General features: G+C 32.5%; 1 protein-coding gene and 1 long non-coding RNA gene across 2 annotated transcripts; one reads left to right on the top strand and one right to left on the bottom strand.

The window, feature by feature from the left end:
* The first annotated feature begins 7,995 nt into the window (after positions 1–7,995).
* Positions 7,996–8,670, top strand: LOC103487674 (uncharacterized). The gene has a single exon (XM_051088056.1). It carries the CDS (start codon positions 7,996–7,998, stop codon positions 8,668–8,670), a length of 675 nt encoding a protein of 224 aa, XP_050944013.1.
* Positions 8,671–20,050: 11,380 nt separating this feature from the next.
* On the bottom strand, positions 20,051–21,137 carry LOC127150219 (uncharacterized). Its single transcript, XR_007822361.1, has 3 exons — positions 20,911–21,137; positions 20,716–20,760; positions 20,051–20,593 (listed from the first exon to the last, which is right to left on the bottom strand). It is a non-coding gene; the product is annotated as an uncharacterized LOC127150219 (long non-coding RNA).
* Between the last annotated feature and the right edge of the window lie 1,004 nt (positions 21,138–22,141).

Here is a 22,141-nt window from a genome sequence, read left to right as displayed (position 1 = left end):
AAAGAATTAAAAAATCATTTAAATTGGAGTAGTCAAATGTAAACGATCGTGTAAAAAAATAAATGATTGTGTATAAAGATTTTGAAAAAAAGATCATTTAGATTGAAATAGGCAATGTAAACGATCGTTTAAAAAAGTAGACGATCCTATAAAAAAAATATCGTATATAAAAAATCTTGAAAAAAAAAATCATTTGGATTGCAGTAGCCAAATGTAAACGATCACGTAAAAAAAAAGTAAATGATCGTTTAAATAAATCTAAACGATCGATATCGTGTAAAGAAATCTAAACATCGTCTAACAAAATTAAACAATGAAATTGAAAAGATAAATTGTAACCATATCTAAACGACCGTATATAAATTGTAACTATATGTAAACGATCACGTATAAATTGTAGTCATATCTAAACGATCGCGTATAAATTATAACCATATGTAAACGATCACCTTGTAGCCATATCTAAAGGATCGCATATGTATTGAACCATATCTAAACGATCGCATATGTATTGAACCATATCTAAACGATCGCGTAAAATTGTAGTCATATCTAAACGATCGCAAATATATTACACGCGCTATTGACGACATGATTGACGAGATATTTTTGATATTTTATACCGTAGGTCTCTAGACTTTTTCCGTTTTTGGAATTGTTCGATAAATATTTTGCCGCATTATTTATATTTTTGAGAAGGTCTCATAAACTTATTCTTGCTAAAGCCCACAATCACTGAAACCCACAACATTTGTAATTTTGTAGGTCTTGAATGTTGGACACTAATTTGGAGTAAGTTGCTGCCATATATAAGATGAGATTCACTTCCCCTCTCAAATGAAACGGTGTAGGAAGGATTTTGAGTTTGGAACGCAGCTGAACAAATTTTCCTTCTGTCAATGGCTTTGTTTAACCATCTACAAGTTGTTTTTCTGATGGAAGAAAACCAACCTCAGCTTTCTTGTCTATTACCTTATCACGTACGAAATGAACGCATTGAGCTCCACATGCTTGCTTCTTGAATGAGAAACAGAATTAGCTGCTAAAGGGAGAGCACTATTGTTATCACATCATATTATAGGTATGTCTGAATTGTTAATTACAACCAATTTCCTGAAGTAATTCTTGAAACCAACTAATCTCAGTTTTAATGATCATATGAGCAAGAGATCGATACTCTGCCTCAGTACTGGAGCGCGCTATAACTTCTTTGAGCACCATGACACCAAAGCATCCCCGATAAAGACACAATAAGCTAAAATTGATCGTCAACCTCACTCCACTCAATCTGCATCTGAGTAGCCTGTAATTTGCAAACTACTACATTTAGGTATGTGAAGACCAAGACTAATAGTACCTTTTAAATATCTCAATACTCTCTTCACTGTCTTCCATTGCGTGATAGTTGGATCTTGTAGAAATTGGCTGAGTTTGTTGATTATGTATCAAGTTTCTGGTCTCGTATGAGTAATATATTGTAGAGCCTCAATTGCCCTTTGATAGTGTGTAGTCATCCATAGTTTCTCCATCGTTTCTTGTATATCGTCTCTCCTCGTCACTGTTGGTGTATTGCACGGCTTAATATTATTCAAATTCAATATGTCCAAAAAATCATTAATGAAGTTCGTTTGATTTAAGAAAATTCTTGTTTCATCTCTATGGACTTCAATGCCTAGAAAATATGATATGCCGCCCAGATCTTTAAGAGCAAATTCTTTATTTAAGGCTACAATAAACTTGTTAATGAGACATATATTGTTGCCTGTTATGAGAATATCGTCTACATAAATAAGTATGTAAACTTTAGTTTGTTCAGCATTAATAAAGAACAATAAGTTGTCAGCTCTAGAATGTTTAAAACCCCGACTAAGGATAATTGTTTTTAACCTTTAATAGCATGCCCTTGGAGCTCACTTTAATCCATAAAGAGATTTGTGTAATTTGCAGATATAATTGGGCTTTTTTCTATCAATAAATCCCTCAGGTTACATCATGTAAACATCTTTTTCATGCTTTCCTAAATTGTAATTTCGAAAGCATTGTTGATATTCAGTTGTCTTACTTTCCAATCACAGGCTGCTGTTAGAGTCAATATAATCCTTACTGTTGAAGCTGTCACCACTGGGCTAAAGGTTTCTTTAAAATCTGTGCCATGATTTTGAGGAAAACTTTTAGCTACCAACCTTGCTCTGAGCTTTTGAACACTTCCATCTAAATTCCTTTTTGTTTTGAAAACTCATTTGCAACCCATTAGATTATAATTTGGTGAATGTGGCACCAATGTCCATGTGTTATTTCTAAATAGTGCACTCATTTCTTCCTCCATAGCTTTTGTCCAAGCTTCTGAATTTAAAGCATCCTTAATTAGTTGTCTTGGGTCGTTCCTTAACATCAATATGAGACATAGAGGCAAGATAATTGAAGTATTTGGATTTGAAGACTCCACTCTTAGCTTGGATCTAGTATTCATAGGATGAGAGAATTGAGTGGAAGTACTGGATAGAATAGATTGAGAACGATCAGTACGAATGGATTCTATTGGTACTTCATTGGATATTGGGTATGATTGAGAATCTTCTTCATTTTGATGATCATTTGAACTAGAAACAGACTCTGAGAATTAAATGGAGAGATTTTGATCAGTAATATTGATATTATGTGAAGTAGTATTAAGAGAAGCAGTAGGAAAATCATCGCCAACGTTAACACTTCTCACGCTCGTCGAAGTTTGGTAAATCTTTTATTTTGAATATGTTTGGTAAATCTTAAACTCTCATTATATGGATTTGATACAAAAATTTAACATATTCTTGATGTCTAATTCTTTATAAAATAATTTAAAACCAAAGTTTAATTGATCTTGAATATTTATTATCACAATCCCTCTAAGTAAGGATTTGAAATTTGATTACTGTGATTATTATGTTCATTTATTTATTCTATTGACTTACTACCATGTTAATTAAAAACAAAAAAATTTAGTTTGATAGTTTGATTTGGTATAAGTTGATGTACAATCAACCTCTACTTCAATGTTTTTTCAAAAAGAAATGTCATATTTAGATTTTAGAGACAATGCACTTGAACGAGAAATTGATTAAAGTTTGAAAAGTACATAGAGAAAGATCCATATAGAAAATTAGGAGTTACAAGAGAAAGTACATTTGATGGCCAAAATTGAATTTTTATATTGTTGATATATAGTGCTTTTTCTTTCTTTAGTCTCGTTTTCTTATAGTAACAAATATCACAATACTTATTAAATTTTATATATATTATTATATGAAATCTAATAAGGCTTAATTTTAAAAGTGATTTTAGGATATGATCAGTGTGGTGATCTTTGTTATTATATGAAATTTAATAAGTATTGTATATGTGAATTGCTATGACTATCCAACAGTTATAGTAGTCATCTTTGTTGAATTTGAATTTCAAACATGCTCTTAGTGTTGTTTGTTATATAGTATGAGTTGGGTGATCTTGGTTGATTGCTTCTCTTTTGATTTGGAATTAGTATAAATATTTTGAATATAATGAATGAGAATTGGACCCTAAACCCGATAACCCAACAAAGGACAATACATGAGTCGGGTGATCTTGGTAGACTTGTGTTAAAGTAACACTTTCTATTTTGTACTTAGGCACCATTATATGGCCTTATAAAGGTATCCTTAAGTTTGTGGAAAAAGGTTTCTCTAACTTTTTGCCCAAACTACTACAGGATTAAAATTTATTCATTTTGCATCAACGATGAATAAGGATTGGATTAGGCTTAAAGATAGAGTCTCAAAAGAGTATATTGATGAAGTTGCACAATTCATGGAAGTGATAAAGTGTCATGTAAATAGAAAATGACAAACAAAAGGTCTTGGATGGAAGACAACCCCCAATGTAGCAACATGTGGTACATCGACCTATGTGTTTAAGAAAGATATGGGGAATAAGTATGAAGCTTCAGGCAGAGGTGATAAACTTAAAGGAAGAAAATGTCATGTTGAAGCCAATAATTTAGAGCTTCCAAGATCAATTGACTAACATCACGAGACAACTTGTTGCACAACAAAGGTAAGAAGGTGGACTTTCATAAAATTAGGTACGTTATAATAACTTTGAGTTATGGTTAATGGAGTTAGAAATATAATCTCATTGTTGTACAGGGTCTTTTTGCATTACAAATTTGATGCAATTAACGAGGTTTTTTTTTATGCGTAGTTCGATTGGGAGAAGTTCACTTTGTCATTTTATATGTATTTGTATTGCTTATTTATAGTTTAAAATGTAGGTTCATTAGGTGGGAGGGGGAGTTTGAATGCATCCATCTCTATGTTCAAATTATGTGTTATTTTCTTAATTAGCCACTTGTTGCTACTTTGTCATTTTTGTTGCTACTTTTTCATGTTGTCACTTGTATTTGTTTCCTATTTCATGTTATACATGTATTCTCAAACATCAACTTTTGGAGATTGGGGGAAGATTTTGAGATGACTACTTATTTTGGTGTAACACATTTCACTTAGGGTTAGGATATATTTTGGTTAAGTGAAAGATTTTTTTTTTTTTTTTTTTTTTTTTTTTTTGTATATATGGGAGACTTGTGAAAAGTTAGAATCACAAACTTTGGCTTAAGGAATAATGTATGTAAGATTTGTGAAAACTTAGTTAGCAATCCTCAAAATTATATATATATATACCACTAATGTTACATTATTGCATTGAATATTAGTTTTGTTTTTAATATAGAAGCTTATTTTTGTTATATTTGTTCCTCTATTGATTTAATTGTCGATTAATTATTGTTCGTGCATAATTAGGTATTATTGAAAAAAATGCTTAAAAATTGCTTATTTAGCAATTACAATTCATATTTAAAACTGTAAACCACTTATGCTAACAAAAACGATGTTGGCAGACATATCTTTTTGACCTCATTTTGAAGAACGATTATGCCAAAAAAAACATGTATTTCATCGAGACAACTTAAATGCCAACACAATATTTTTTTTTGTCGGTAAAAATATTGTGAGGCCCTGATCCGAAGAAAGGAAGTCATATTGAAAGGAATCCTTACTGGGAAGTTATTTCGGATAAGTATAAGCATGGGACATCCTGCGATGAAGGATACAAGAGGAGAAAAGGTGATACGAAGAGAAATGTTTGGGTTTAATTCTATCGTGTAAGGTAAGTGACGCGATAAGAATAGCTAGCAAGGAAGAAGCATGCGTTGGATACAAAGGACTAGACATTTAACATAGTAATACGGGAAGAAGTACCTATGTCTAAGAGAGTGCGGCGAAGAAGTATATGTCTCATTGAAATGACTAAGCAACTCATTGTGGAAAGTAAATGTCTGTTGTTTCTCGAGGTGATAGAGATAGTCGGCGATTAAAGAGTTTAGCTTTCAAAGGAGATAAGGTTGGCGTCTCAAGGAAGTGTCTAATCATCGCTGATATTTAGCCTACGTGTCAAGTTTGAGTTGGTTGCATGGCACGATGAATTGGTAAAGCAACATGTGTAAAGCGTGGAAGTAACCCTTGGGTGTGAAAGAACACTATAAATAAGGCCCAAGATCGAAGGAAAAATGAGTTTTCAAAAATGTTAAACACTCTGATAGATTACAAGAGAAAGCTCTAAGTGTTGAACAGTTGGTCAAGGGAACTGCTAGGCGAGAAGAAAAAGTCGAAAGTAAAGAAGGAAGGAGTTAAGGCTAAGTATCTTCGTGGGTGGTTCTTCTTAAATAAAACAAGTATCTTTGTGAAAGATCTTTGTAACAAATGATTATTTTGAGTAACTTTCATAAGAATCTTTCATCAATGGAAGAAATGTTTTATGAATGATTTTCTTAAATAGTTAATGTTTTGTTTGTAATCTTGATAAGTGAAAAATATATTCTATTGATGATCGTTTGAAATTAGCATTCTTTCGTGGATGTTTATCGCAGGATATTGTTACTACTGTGATTTTATGAAAGGAAAGTAAGCTAGGAAGTTAATTAATCTTTCTGTTTATTGATTGTAATGATTGTATGATGTGAGAAAGATAAGACTAGCTATCGTAAGATACTAATGGAAATCTGAGGTAACTCGCACAATGCTGATTAAATATGAATCCGGATCCAGGCCAAGGCAAAATCCCAGGTTATGGTGAGTTATGATGTGCTATTGACGTTGGATGCTGGTTGAATATGAATCCCAGATCTAGGCAAGGAATGATGTATGAGATGCTAGGTGAATGTGAATTCCAAGTCAGAGAAAAGATTGATTATGGCGAGACGCTAGTGGAAACCCCAGATATTTTTTTATAATTACTGTAATTTATGGTTAAGATTTGTTTTGGCTATATATTCTGCAATTATGATAGCTTTTAGTTCAAGGGTTGGGAGATTGGGCATAGCTTATTCAGGGGAGTAAGTTTAGGAATTGAGAGGAGGAACATATGACTAATCAATCCTATTTATGGTTTTGGTCTTTAACAATGGACAAAGGTTGGATACAACTTATAAATAAGTTACCGGTTGAGTATAGAGAGGGAATGGCCCAATTTTTAGAGATTGTCAAGTTTCAAGTCGATGATTACAGACGAATAAGGTGTCCATGCAAGAGATGTATGAACCCAAATTAGAACTCATTACAGAGTCTGGAGCTACATCTATTAACTATTGAAATATCCCCTTCCTACATAGTTTATTTTAACTTTTTTCTCATATGACTTGTTGTTTTCTTTAGCAGAAAGTACTCAATCCTCTCCAACTCCTAGGAGATGTCAACAGTCTTGACTCTTGGAGTTGGAGAGGAACGTCCATAAGAATGGTAAGATTCCAATGACCATAGCCCTTATAGCAGAAAAGCCAATATCTCCACACGTTGTTCGACTCAACCTGGCTATTGGTGTGTGTGTGAGATGTACATTTCCAGTCTGCTTTCTTAGGAGGATTGATTTTGGACGAGAATATATCGAGGTTGTCAAGGGCGCCCTACAATTACATGTAGTAAACAATTCATTTTCATTTCAAACATACTTAAGTATAAACAAAGTTAATGTGTGGTGTTTTGTAATGTGTAGTGCTTTATCGCTCTTGATTTCAATGATCAAGCAATGAATAGATTCGTTGAGCATCAAATGCTCACTTCTTTCAAGGATTTTAGGGGCGACTGTTATAGACATTTCAAAAAGTACAGCGACCATGAAGTGCCAACCCACCGCACATATTGGTGGGACGTCTAGAAGACTGACACTTCCTATGGGATCACTATATGAGCCTTGCATTTCACCAACTAGAATATTTGAGAAGAAATAAAAACTTATTGGAAGATTTTTTGTGTGTATTCTACTCATACTTGGATGATTTAGGTTACAACATTTCAATCCTATTTATAGGGTTGTCATGAACATAACTCATACCACAATTTAAACACAACAATTTAAAACCTACACATAATTAATTTGAAACTCTTACTAAATTAACTCTAACATGTTAACTCTCACATCTTTTTCTAACTCTCATAAATTAATTCACATATAACTTAATGATTTAAAACATGCGCTTAATTTTCAACCTGCATGTAAGTTATATGTGAATTAATTTATGAGAGTTAAGAAATTAAAGGATGTGAGAGTTAAAATGTTAAAGTTAATTTAGTAAGAGTTTCACATTAGTTAAATGTAGAATTTAAATTGTTGTATTTAATTATAGTATGAGTTATGCTCATGACAATTCTATAAATAGGATTGAAATGTTGTAATCTATATTATCCAAGTGTGAGTAGAATACACACAAAAGAGTTAGTCTTACAATAAGTTTGTTTTTATTTCCTCTCACATATTCTATTTGTTGATTATTTTTTTCGGATATTCACAACACGCTTCCAACAAAATGGTATCAGAGCCTAAAGTTCAAGTCTAAAAAAATTATTTTTGCAAATGGCAAACAACAATTTAGTTCCCTTCCAAGTACCTTGACTTACGAAAGAAAATTATAGTATTTTGTGTATTCGAATGAAAGCTTTACTCGGTTCACAAGATGTGTGGAACATTGTTAATAATGTTTGTGAAGAACCAGAAAGTGATGCGGCTTTGAGTCAAGCTCAACGAGAAGCTTTACAAAATATAAGGAAAAAAGATCAAAAGGCTCTTACCATCATTCATCAAACCATTCATGATTTCAATTTTGAGAAAACTTCTGGAGCAACTACTGCACGTCACGCATGGCAAATTTTGGAGAATACATATAAAGAAGCAGATCGAGTGAAGAGGGTTTGCCTTCAAAAATTGAGAGGTGATTATGAATCATTACATATGAAGAAGTCTGAATCAGTTTCAGATTATATTTTAAGACTGCTAGCAGTAGTAAATGAAATGAAGAGATATGGTGAGGTAATAAGTGACGAGCAAGTAGTAGAAAAGATACTTCGCTCATTGGATGAAAAATTTAATTTCATCATTGTAGCTATTGAAGAATCAAAGGATTTGAGTACAATGTTAATTGATCAACTTATGGGTTCTTTACAAACCCATGAAGAGAAGCTTCTTAAGAAGAACAAGCAGACGACTAAGCAACTTTTTCAGTCAAAGTTAAAATTAAAAGACAAGGAAGACAACCTAGAAAAAGGCAATCGAGGTCGAGGACATGGTGGCAATCGTGGACGTAGTGATTTCAGAGATCAAGGTTGAGGAAATTACGTTCGAAGAAAATTTGATGAGAGTAATACAGACTCTAATTCATCAAAAGGTTGTGGAAGACAACATTCTTCGAGGTCAAGTGAAAGGAGATCAAATAATGACAGAAGGTATGACAAAAGACAGGTTGAATGTTATAATTGTCATAAATTCGACCATTATTTCTGGGAATGCAGAACTAGAGTTGAAGAAAATGAAAATTATGTTGAGAAGCGGTGATTCACCATTGCTTCAACATGCAAAGTTGCGAAAACATGTGAAAACGGTGCATGACTTCTCAATAGTGGTGCAAGCAATCACATGTATGGAAGTAAATTGATGTTCATGGAGCTTGATGTATCTGTTGGTGGCTATATAGTATTTCATGATGTCACAAAAATTCCAATGAAAGGAACAGGTAAATTTTTTATCAATTTGAAGAATGGGAAGTATAAGTTTATCTCTAATATTTATTATGTGCCTAATATGAAGAACAGCATTTTGAGTTTGAAACAGCTCTTAGAGAAAAGCTATAATATTTTGATGAAGGATTCTAGTCTTTTAATAAGAGATAATCATGACAATATGATTCCTAAAGTGTAAATGACAAAAAATAGAATGTTTTTTATATTAAACGTTCAAATTGATGTTGCTAATTGTTTAAAGTCATGTTTGAAAGATCCCAATTGGATTTGGCACTTGAGATTTGGGCATTTGAACTTTGAATATGGCTTAAGACTATAGCCAGGAAGGACATGGTAAAAGGGTTGTCATATATGTCAAACATCCAGATCAATTTTGTGAAGGTTGTCTTTATGGCAAACAATCAAGGAAGAGTTTTCCACAAGAATCATCTTCGAGAGCAAAGAGACCACTGGAGTGAGTTCACACTGATCTTGTGGACCAATCAAACCAAGTTCTTTCGCTAAGAATAATTATTTCTTATTATTTATTGTTTATTTCAGTTGAAAAACTTGGGTTTATTTTGTCAAGGAGAAATCATAAGTACTTGGCATGTTCAAGACATTTAAATCCCTTGTTGAAAAGGAAAGTGGTCATTACATAAAAGCTTTAAGATCAGACAAGGGAGGTAAATTCACTTCAAATGAATTCAAAACTTTTTACGCAAAAAATGGAATGCGTCAACCTATGATAGATCCATTTACTCCTCAACAAAATGGTGTTGTTGAGAGGAAGAGTCGACCAATACTTAACATGGCTCGAAGCACGTTGAAGAGCAAGAAGATGCCAAAAGAATTTTGGGCACAAGTTGTTGAGTGTGCAATGTACTTGTCAAATCGTTCCCCTACTAGAAGCTTTTGGAACAAAACTTCTCAACAAGCATGGACAGGAAGAAAACCATCAATTGCTCATTTGAGAGTATTTGGATGCATGGCTTATGCGCATATACCTGATCAAAAGCGTAGTAAGCTTGATGATAAAAGTCAAAATATGTTTTTGTTGGCTAGGATGCAAGCTCAAAAGGCTACAAGCTTTATAATCATGATACAAAGAAGACGATCGTAAGTAGAGATGTTGTGTTTGATGAAGAAGCATCATGGAATTGAAATGACAAACCAGAAGACTACATATTTTTTTGCTTTTTACCGGTGATCATGATGAGCCTAGTGACATTGCTTCTCCATCAACACCACAAGCATCTCCAATCACTCCACAACAAAACCCACCTTCATCATCTGCAAGTTCAAGTAAAGGGCCTCGTGGCATGAGAAACTTATGAGACATATATGATGAAACTGAAGTGTTAAGTCAAAGTTTTAATAACCTTACTCGTTTTTTTCTATTTGGTGACAATGAACCTTTGAAGTTTGAAAAAGCTTTTCAAAATGACAAATGGAAGATTGCTATGGATGAAGAGATAAAAGCCATAAAAAGTAATGATACGTGGGAACTTTCTACTCTTCCAAATGAAACGAAAGCAGTAGGTGTCAAATTGGTCTTCAAGATAAAAAGAAATGAAAAGGAAGAAGTAGGAGAGATACAAAGCAATATTAGTTGCAAAAGGATATTCTCAAAGAAAATGCATTAATTACGATGAAGATTTGCTCCTTTCTCTTGTTTGGAAACCATAAGGTTGTTAATTGCTCTTGTTGCTCAAAATAATTGAAAGATCTTTCATATGGATATCAAATCAACATTTTGGTATGGATAGCTAGAAGAATAAGTCTACTTAGAACAACCTCTTGGTTATTCTGTGAAAGGCCAAGAGGATAAAGTTCTAAAATTGAAGAAGGCATTGTACGGATTGAAACAAGCACCAGGAATGTGGAATAGCATAATCAACAAATATTTCCTTGATAATGGGTATTTGGGTTGTCCTTATGAACATTCTCTTTATATTAAAACTAATGGTCATGGAGATATTTTTGTGGTCTGTTTGTACGTGGATGACTTAATTTTTACAGGAAATTGTGCAAGTATGTTTGAAGATCTCAAGAAGATGATGACCCAAGAATTTGAAATAACAGATATAGGGCTTATGTCATATTAACTTGGCATTAAGGTGAAGTAGTCAGAGGAAAGTATTTTCATCTCTCAAGAGCGATATACTAGAGAAATTCTAGTGAAGTTCAATATGACAAATTCTAAGTCTGTCACAACTCCGATTGAAACTGGAACTAAACTATCCAAATATGAAGAAGGTGACTATGTTAATCCTTCATATTTCAAAAGTTTAGTTGGGGGTTTGAGATATTTGACTTGCACACGACCAGACATTCTTTTAAAATATGAAGGATCAACATAGTCTCTTTCTTCATATTTGGACAGTTTGGTTTTAGTTTCAATCGAAGTTGTGATAGACTTAGAATTGACCATATTGAACTTCTCTAAAATTTCTCTAGTATATCACCTCCATGTCAAGATAATATGATACTCAGATTTGATGTTAAGGTTACCAAAGAATTGCTGTAATATAAGTAGTAGCCCCACTATCTGCAAGCCAACTAGGATCTAAGTTATGAAGGGATTTAAATACCCTTAATTTACATAAGTTATGAGGGGTTGAGTAGGTGGTTTACAAGAAACTAACACCACTACCCACGAATTATAAAATAACAGACAACAAAACCTAAAAATTGAACTTCCAGTTTAACTAAGTACAATGAATAGAAATAAAAGCAAAATAAGAAAGTTGAAATAAACTTATTCCTGCTAGAGCCCACAACATTTGTAATTTTGTAGGTCTTGAATGTTGAACATTTGGAGTCAGTTGCCGCCAAGCTGAGATCAGTGAGCTGCTTTCACTACCCTGAACATAACTCAAATGCACCCTCTTTTTTAGAAATAAAATGACATAAAAATCAATTCAAGATCTTATTGGGCAATTCTTTGGGATGTAAAGAAAAAAGTGCAGTCAAAATAGCATTCACGTTTTAAATTTGTAAACTTAAAAAATATAGTTTATCAAAAATTGATTTTGTTTTTTAAAGGGTTATTTTAAAAAATATAACAAAGCGCTAAAATATTTACACTGAATAAAACAATTTCGAAAATGAAAAAAGCCCACAGGCTTACAATGAAAAATACCAAAAATATCCCATCAACAACGAGCGTAATATATTTGATATAAGATCGTTTAGATTTGGCTATTGTTTTGCACACAATCGTTTAAATTTGGAAAGCGAAATGTAAACGATTTATTTTTTTCCATTTAATCATTTAATTTGGTTACACGATCATTTAATTTGATTATACGATCGTTTAGATTTGGCTACACAGTCGTTTAGATTTGGCTAAACGAATTTTTTCAAAATTCTTTTGGTACACGATTATTTAGATTGTTTACACGATTGTTTATTTTTTTCAAGATGCATTGGTACACGATTATTTAGATTTGGATAAACGATTTTTTTTATTATTTTGGTACACGATCATTTAATTTATTTACATGATCGTTTAAATTTGGCTACTTCAATCTAAACAATTTTTTTCAAGATTCTTATACACGATCTTTTAGATTTTGTTACCATAATCTACACGACGTAAAAAAAGAGTAGGAAAAAAAGAAAGACGATAGAAAGAAATCGCAGCAAAAAAGAAAAAAAAAAAGAGAAAATGAAGAAAGACGATAGAAAAAACAGAGGTCACACAAATCTAAACAACGTAAAAAAACAAAAAAAGAAAAACGGTGGAAAGAAATCAGAGCGGAAAAAAAAAAAAGAAAAGGAAAAAAGACGACAGAAAAAAAAATTGCAGTGAAAAGTAGGAGAAAAACGAAAGGACAAACCCGAAATATTAAAAAAAATGAATAACTTTATGGGCTTTGTTACATGCCCCGTAAATATTTTAATAGTTTGTTATATTTATGAAGAAAAATTAATTTGGTTAAAAAATTAACTATTTCATTAAGAATAGATTCAAACTATGATTCGAAAATGAAAAAGAAAAAAAGATTTAATTTTTTAAAACAAAAAACTAAATACAAGATAGTTTTCAAATAAAACTTAAATAAAATATTAAAACATTAGAGAGCTTTAATAACACTATCATAGATATCGGTTTTAAATCGACATTAAGGAGCTTTAATAACACTACCGTAGATGTCAGTTGCCAACCAACATCTTATCTCTTTAATGTCAGTTCAATTTTAAACCAACTTTAAAGCCTAATTTTGTTGTAGTGATCTATATTTACTGAACCCTAAAGAAAAATAGTTGGGTGGTTATACCTATTCCATATGTCAACCCAAAAAATTGTAATTTCTTTAAAATATTAAATTATCATAAATGATATTTCACATGGAGTTAGGTGTAGGCACCCAAAAAAATATTAGATAAGAAATAATAGATATCAAATAAAGAGACGAAAGAAATACAAAATTCCGATATTAAAAAATATTGATATAACAAATATTTCGTTATAAACACGAATTTTCAAAATTTGTTTATATTAATAATTTAATGTATCCTCAACTTTATACTTTATATTAAAATACCTATGTTTTGACACGAAATGAATAACTTTATGTTGGAATTTGTGTCCTAAAACTCGTACTTTGTTATTTGGTTCAATAAAATTTATTATTGAATGATATAATCTTAAAACCAATAAATTAAGGTCCTGAGACTATTTTATTGAGTTAGTCGATTACATTTGAACTTTATGTTGAGACATAAACATGGATTAAGTTCAAGTTAATAGCCCAAATAGTTTATAGTGTATGAATAAGGTTGGACGCCTTATTTAGGATAAACACTATGGATGCGGCCCGCTCCATAGTTAGTACAAACGATGTAACCCTGAATCGTTCATGTAAAGACATGGGAGTGGGGGCATCCTATGTAAATGGTTTACATAAGACTGGAACCACGAAATAGTCACTTTTAGTTATAACACCGTAAACTATAAACTGACTATTTCAATTATGATGACCTAGGTAACTTGATCTTAATCCTGAGCTAACTATGAACTTCTGTTCATTCGGTAGTATCCTTAGATCTACATAGGTGAGGGCAACTCAACATCATTGGCCCAATAAGCCCCCATTTCAGAGGTAAGACCAAGTGGATAGCTAGGGACATAAGGTGCAAGATGGAATTCGCTCCTACCCACTTCTGGGATAGTAGATAGGTTGTTCCTTTAAGGACTGAATCCAAGTTTTGAACAAGGGGTCCCACCTTCTCATTGGCCCGAGAAGGATTCTGGTTTATAGGTTGGACCTTAAACCAATTGTTCAATAGTGGATCAATGGGTCTTAAGGAGCAAGATGTAATCTCGGGGTAAAATGGTATTTTGACCCAGCCAAGATTACGAACAACCTGTGAATGATCAACTTACTCATCATGGTTATATCAGGTGGACAGAAATATATCTATAGTGAGGGGAGTGTAACTAAGAGTCTTTAGTGGAATGACTTTTTAGTTAATGAATGTTGATTAAGCTTGGTCTAAAAGAGTTTAGCCAGTTAATCTCGAATCGTTGAAGCCCATGATCTATAGGTCCATTAGGTTCTCCTACTAGCTCATATGGATTTAACTAAGAACAAGTATGTTGAAGTAACTCGAATTGTTCGAATTAAGAAAAGAGAGAGAAACCGACAAATATATAAGATATAAATCGGTAGAAATAAACTTTAAGCTTTGTGTTTAAATATGATTTAAATAAATATGAATATAGATTCATATTTAAAAGCTTGGAAAGTTTTGAAACGGTCAAAGTTATAAAAGTCAACATGTTGAATTTTAACTTTGAACTTTGACTGCATTTATATTCAAATATGATTTGAATTTTAGAGAAATGAATATGGATTCATTACTCGGAAGGTTAGAATTAGATAAGACGGGAAAAATAGTAACAAGTCAAAAAGTTGACTTTTGACTGTGAGAAGTCAAAGTTTGACTTTTGACTTAGACTTAATTTGTCAAATGACCAAAATACCCATTTTATTGTGAATTTGAAGCCACTAATTCCATTGAGAATTCATGGATTAAGGAGGTGTTGAACATATATGAAATAAATTGCATGTAATTTGCATGAAGATTTCATATAAAACATTTCTCATTACAGAATGAGAGAGTAAGATGTTCTTCTGGAAAACCACCTAAACAATACACTCCCCATCTCTCTTTAAATTTTACTTCACAAAACCGAGTCCCACAACTTCGTTCTTGGTCTTGAGCATAGTAGGTTAACTTGGTGGTTATTCTTGTTCATGATTTTCAGGCAGAGAAGGAAAAGAATTCAAAGAAGAAGCCTAGAACTATAAAAGGTAAGTTCTTCGTTTACTTTTTGGCTTCTCACTTAGGACCATCGTATAACATGTGCATGTTAGCTTCTAAATCGTTTAGATGCATATAGAGTAAAGCATGATCTATTTCTTCCGCTGCAGCATGTTTCTTAATGTTTTTCCATCATGTGGTATCACAGCATGCTTAGCTTCACTCATATGCATATGGTGGGTTCTTATAATTTATGTGATAAATTGATATAGTTGAACTAAAATAGATTAGTTTTGGTTTTGGCTCTACATTAAGTTGTTTATTTTCTTTAATCTTTGTAATTAGCCCTGTTGGTGGCTTAATTTAATTTTGCAAAGAGTATGTAATTTATTAGAGTCATTAGAGTTGAGTATAGGCTGTAAATCATTCATTCAGGAAGAAGAAGATGTTGTTTAAAGAAGCTCAGAAGGAGATGTATCAAGCCTATCGTTCACCCTCTCAACGATCGCATATGGTATGCGCATCGCTTGGGCCAGTGAACATCGCGCTTACCAGCTAAACAATTGCGTATGGTACGCATATCGTTTGAAGAAGACTCCATCGTTTATATGCTAAACGATCGCATATGGTATGCATATCGTTTACATAAGAAACGATCGTATACCCATTAAGCGATCGCGTAAGGTACGGGTAGTGCTAGCGTTAAACGATCGTTTACCTCTTAAACGATCACTCATTCGCTAAGCGATCGCATAAGGTACGCGTAACGCTAAGCGTTTAAGCGATCGTTTACATGCTAAGCGCACTACAAGAAATTTGACCTTTAATGTCGGTTTAAAACCGACATTAAAGGGCTTTAATGTCACTTGACAACCGACATCTTTGCGAGCGTTATTAAAGGCCTTTAATGTCGGTTTAAAAACGACATTAAAGGCCTCTTTAATGTCGGTTTAAAAACGACATTAAAGGCCTTTAATGTCGGTTTTCAACCGACATCTTTGATAGTGTTATTGAAGCCCTTTAATGTCGGTTTGGCTTTAATGTCGGTTTTAAACCGACATCTTTGATAGTGTTATTCAAGCCCTTTAATGTCGATTGGGCTATGATGTCGTTTTAAAACCGACATTAAAGAGGCCAATAATGTCAGTTTAAAACCGACATCAAAGGCTTGTTTTTGTCCATTTTTAGAAATTTATATTTATTTAATTGTTGTATTATTGTCCATTTTTTATAAACCAACATTGATTCCAACAAGTGAGATTAACTACAAACTTGAAACTACAAGTCACATTACGTAGGAAACCATATTATTCAAGTCTGATTCCACCAACAATGAAAATGCTATTAGCACTTGCACATAAATCCCATTCATATCTTAAAGCAGCAATAAATCCCATTCATATCTTAAAGCACATAAATCCCATATTATTCAAGTCTGATTCCACCAACAATGAAAACACGCTTGTAAAATTAACTGCAACCAAACAGAATTATATAAATTCAAAGATCACGACATTTTAAAGGTCTCGAAAATGCTTCTTCAAACAATTATTAATATTGGAAACAGGCACCAAATGCAGCAAGGGCTTGACATTCCTCTTCCTGAACTGTAGCTCAAACCTTATCTAGAAACTTATCATCCTCCTCTAGTAGAAAATGACCTGGAAAAATATACAGTTATCTACATTCTATCAAGCACGACAAAAACAATTGTTATCTACATATAATATCGGAACGCTCAAAGAACACTACAAATATCTAAATGATATCAAATATCTAAATCAACCAAAAACACTCTAAATCTCTTTAGTGGTTATAGGTAAATGATATCATCAAAGAAATTAAAGATGTAAATGTTTTGAGAAGCAAAATCTATAATCTAGAACTTTTTACCTTGAGGGAAATTTGACGAACTTGGCCATTTAAATCTAAGCTTCGTCCCAGAATCCTTTCCCAATACAACTGAACAATACCACCACAAATGTTGGTATCTCCGGCACCAGCAGCAACAGGTACACTTTGGCCACTCTCCACAGTGTCAGGGCCAGCTCCATCACCAGCTTCATCTGTTCCCATTTGACCTTCCGCGCCAAGAAGGTAATTACTTGGTCCACAAATGCATATAAATAAACTATCTACTCCAAAACAATAAAAGGGAAAAAGAAATTTCATACCTTCTTCTTCTTCTTCTTCAAGTTTTGTTTTGCAAACTGCAGCCAAAACAGCTGCTTCTTCTCCCATCCAATATATATTCCTCCAAATCTGCAAAGCCAATAGCTAACAATCCCGCAAACCCAATCGACAGCATCCAAAAATCCCAAACACAGTGGAAATGAAAATCCAGAATCTCGTAAAAAACTTAATACAATTCCTTAAAGCCTGCGAATTCAAATGCTAAACTTCAAAAAAACTAAGAAAATTCCTCAAAAAAACTAAGAAAATTCCTCAAACTTCAAAAATCCCAAAAAAACTTAATACAATTCCTCAAACTGTTGAGAATATGTGGTCCGATTGCCTTAAGAGTGAACTAAGAAAAAATAAGAAGTGATAATGTACATCTATAAGATATAAATGGCAACATTTTCGTATAGGCCTATATTTTCTTACTAATACTCAATATTCACACTCAGTAATCTTTTTTCCTTCTACCGCTTACACCACCTAAAAGGCCATTGCCATATTGACAAAGATTTATATGCAAAGATCCTAGACGATATTAATAAGTGAGTGTATGTAATTAATAATAGTGTGCCTTGAAAAATGAACGGTATAAGAGACTTTACCAACGTACTAAATGTGGTAACTCCAACTCTACAAGCACTTCACGAACAAGTTTGCAAAAAGGAGAACCCTGTGAGATGAGAGAAACATAGAGATTTAAAATATTGTTCAAGGGAAGAGAACCATAAAAATATCCACTTCAAGTCATGACACCTCCAATTAAGTAGTCTGCGACCTCTGTGGTGGTGATGTCCAAGACTCCCTATGCGAACAACCATAAAAAATTAAGATAGAAAATAAAGAAACCTGTTAATGATCAAGTTATCTCCAATTGGGGGGATAGGATGGGATTACTGACCCTCATGGTTTTTTTTCATTCACTGATAAGACAGAAAATATTTTTTGAGAGAGTACAGGTAACATGTTCGAGTTGAAATGATTTAGAAAACAACAAACTTATTTCTTTCACAAAAAATATATTTATCTTTTCAATAATACATAAAACAATTCAACAAGTCAACATGCATTATGAAGCATGTATAAATCCTGTATAAATCCTATTTGGCAGTGAACTTACAGATCTTATCATGAAGCTACTTAAAATAAAATAATTCTCTTCATAAAAGCACCTGTATAAATCCCTCTTTGACCAGAGATTCCATTGCCTTCCCCCCAACTGTCGATCCCAATCTGATGACTGGTAGAAACATCAACAATCGTAACTTCAACCTGTCATTTCCGTAACCACACACAGCGAATACAAACAAAACGAAGAGAATCATTAATCAAGGTAGATCTTGAAAAAAATTAGCACAAATTCATGTCACAACAAAATAAAAACAAACATAAATAACCCTTTTGAATTTGACATTCAAAATTTTATATATGTTGTAGAAGTAAACGAAATGATTTGACTGTTGTTGTTTCAATGTAATTGAAATTGTATTACAAATATTTTTTTAAAGTAAATCTATTCAAAATGAAACTTTAGGAAGAATATGTTTTTTTTGTATTCCACGATTTTAATAAATCTAAAATTTGCCCAAAATTAAGTTAGACTAATAATTTATGAAATTTTAATTTCAATCAAATTATAACAAAGGTTATTATGAAATTCATTCAATTTGTACTACTCTGTGATTTTTCGGTGATTATTCTATTAAATTGCGTTTTAATAACATTAAAATGAAATAGGAAAATTTAATTAACAAACATATACTATAGAAATTTTTATTTTTAAAAATCTAATGAAAATGTAAAAAGAAAAAAAGAAAGCCAACCACCTATCAAAATTGTTGTTCATCCTACTTATTTAATAATTAAAAAACCCAACAAAACTTCCTTAAATTTTAACTAAACAAAAGGGTTGGTTAATAACAATATAATTACCCAAGTGAGCCTTGACAACATCCATATAAGTGTGGGAAGTGAAGGGGGGAGGGGAGAAGTATATATGATAAATATAGGAAGCAAAAAGGTTCCTTTATGAATTTATTTTATTTGAATAAAGTTTGGGTTAGAAACATGATTTCTACTTATGAAACATGACAAGAAAACATATTTATAGTTCACTGTTTCGTAAATACATCTCAAAATAAAGTTAAACTTTAATGAGACCCAATAGCTGCCACATTAGTAACTATGAAAATCTAGTGAAGATCTCTCAGATATTTTTTCAAACACCTTAACTACAACAAAAAGGTTATACTAAGTTATGAAAAGTACTTAAAAATAAACAATCGTCAAAATAAAAGCTCATGAAAATTTCTCATAAAAACTTTAAGATAAGAAAGTTATTTGCTATAGTAAGAACTAATAAATATAGCTACAAAACTATGTTTAAGGTCAAATCTTATAAACATTACAACAATTAACTCCATCCAAATTAACAAAACAAATTAAAGTCACCAAGTAAACCAAACAAAGCAACATACAGGACATTAATGTTTCTATAGACTAGTGATCACCACAGAAGTTTCAAAATGGTCATGCAATTTCATCTAAACTTATCAAATGAACTTCATCCCCAAAAGCTATTTTGTTGGTGAAGTTCCAGAGTGATTACCAATGGACATCAAATTCCTTTTACCTCATATATAAATTCTAGTTTCCCACCTCTCAAATTCGTTATTATTTCAATCTCTATATTTCTCATTGTTTGGTTTGTCTCAATATTCCAAGAAAATCACAAAAGCATAGTAAAACGCTACGAAACAAAACGCTCCTAAATCCTAAACATCTCAAACTCATTTTCTCTCTCGTTACAAGAATTATAAAAGAAGAAACTTCAATGAAACAAAATTTAGTTTTAGAAAGAAAAACCTTGGAATTATGAAAGTCAAGGAAGCAAAATGTTTCGACCCAGAAGCACACGTGATGAACTGAGGTCTGAAATCAACTAGACATTTCGTCGAACACGTAGACTACAACTGGTAAATCAAAGGGTTAAGCTCAACATGCACGATTACCTTCAGTAACCTCCCCAAAGGAAGAAAACGCATCTTTCAACGATCTCTCGTCCATGGACCAAGACAACCCTGGAAGGAAAAGGAAGAAACAAGATCAAATTCATGAATGTAAAAGGCATCTGAATCAAGTGGGTGGTGCATCTGTGTAAGTGGATGGAGGAAGAGAAGCAAAATTCCCAATTCAAACTTACCATGAAAAGAATCTGAAAATTAACAAACATGTTTGATGCTCACAGCTTCACATTTTGAGAAAAAAGAAAATGTTGGTGATAAATCAGTATCCGCAAACCCCATGAAACTGAAAATTAGTCTTTCAAAAGAATTAAGTTTACACAAAGCAACATACAGAGATGAAAGAGTAAGCAAAATTCCCAATTCAAACTTACCATTCTTTTCGTCGACAACCCCAAAGCAAAAAACCCCAAAGCAACATCAGTGTTTGAAGAAAGTGAGGAGTGACGGCGGTGGTGGCGGGCACGAGCTGGGCACGAGGGACGATGGTGGTGGTGGTGCCAGCGACTCTTCAGAGAAGAAAGGGAAGATTGTTAGATGAGAATGAGGAGTGAAGAAGAAATTGGAAGGATGAAATCGTGTGGGTGATTGAGAAAGAGTAAAGTAAGAGAGAGAAAGTCATTTTTTTATAAAATAAAAAATTAAAATTAAAATTAAAAAGGAGCTTTAATGTCGCTTTTCAAAACAAGGATGTTTAATGTCGGTTTTAAACCGACATTAAAGCTCCAGCTTTAATGTCGGCTTAAAACCGACATTAAACATCCGCATTTTCAAAAACGACATTAAAGCTCTTTTTTCATTTTTTCCAACCGACATTAAAGGCCAGATTTGTTCTAGTGGCGATTGTGTATGGTACGCGTGTCGCTGGCACCTACAAACGATTGTTCACCTTTGTAAATGATCGCTCATCTAAAACCCTGTCGTTCAACGATCGTGCACACTCTCAGTGATCGCATATGATTTGCTAAGCAATCGCGTATGGTTTGCTCGACGATTGCATATGGTATGCGAATCACCTTTGCCTATGCCCGTGAATGCTATCTACCTGCTCAACGATCGCGCATAGATTATTAAGCAATTATTGTACTCCATCAAATTATTATTGTAACAATTTAGTTTTAACTTAATTTAGAGAGCCAAAACCAATCTATTTTAGGGGTTTTAATTAATCTTGCATGTGATGTATGATTTAATTATTACTAAAATTGTATGTGCATATTGTATGACATATAGTTTTAAAATCCCACCATAGGTTAACATGTTCATGCATGTTAAGAAATTAATATGGAAATTAGTTAATGTGATTAATTAATTGTTAAAGTTTAAATTAATATGATTAATTTAAAGATTAATTGAATTAATTTTATTAAATATGATTTAATGAAATTAATCAATAATTGATTTATTTAAAAGGTTAAATAAATCAAAATGTCATATTAATTTGTTGTTCTTCTAAATGAATGGTTATAGGTTAGTCTAAAAGTTTTACAATTGTTATAAAATAAATTAGACTTTAAAATCTATAATAAAGATAAGATGCATGCTGACTTATGTTAAAACCCATATCTTCCAAAATTAAATTTAGATCGATATCTTGTAAAACTA

The sequence above is a fragment of the Cucumis melo genome, chromosome 7, assembly GCF_025177605.1.
Source record: "Cucumis melo cultivar AY chromosome 7, USDA_Cmelo_AY_1.0, whole genome shotgun sequence".
Lineage (NCBI taxonomy): Eukaryota > Viridiplantae > Streptophyta > Magnoliopsida > Cucurbitales > Cucurbitaceae > Cucumis > Cucumis melo.
Note: the sequence above shows the minus strand (reverse complement) of the source record. Positions and strands in the feature narration are given on the sequence as shown.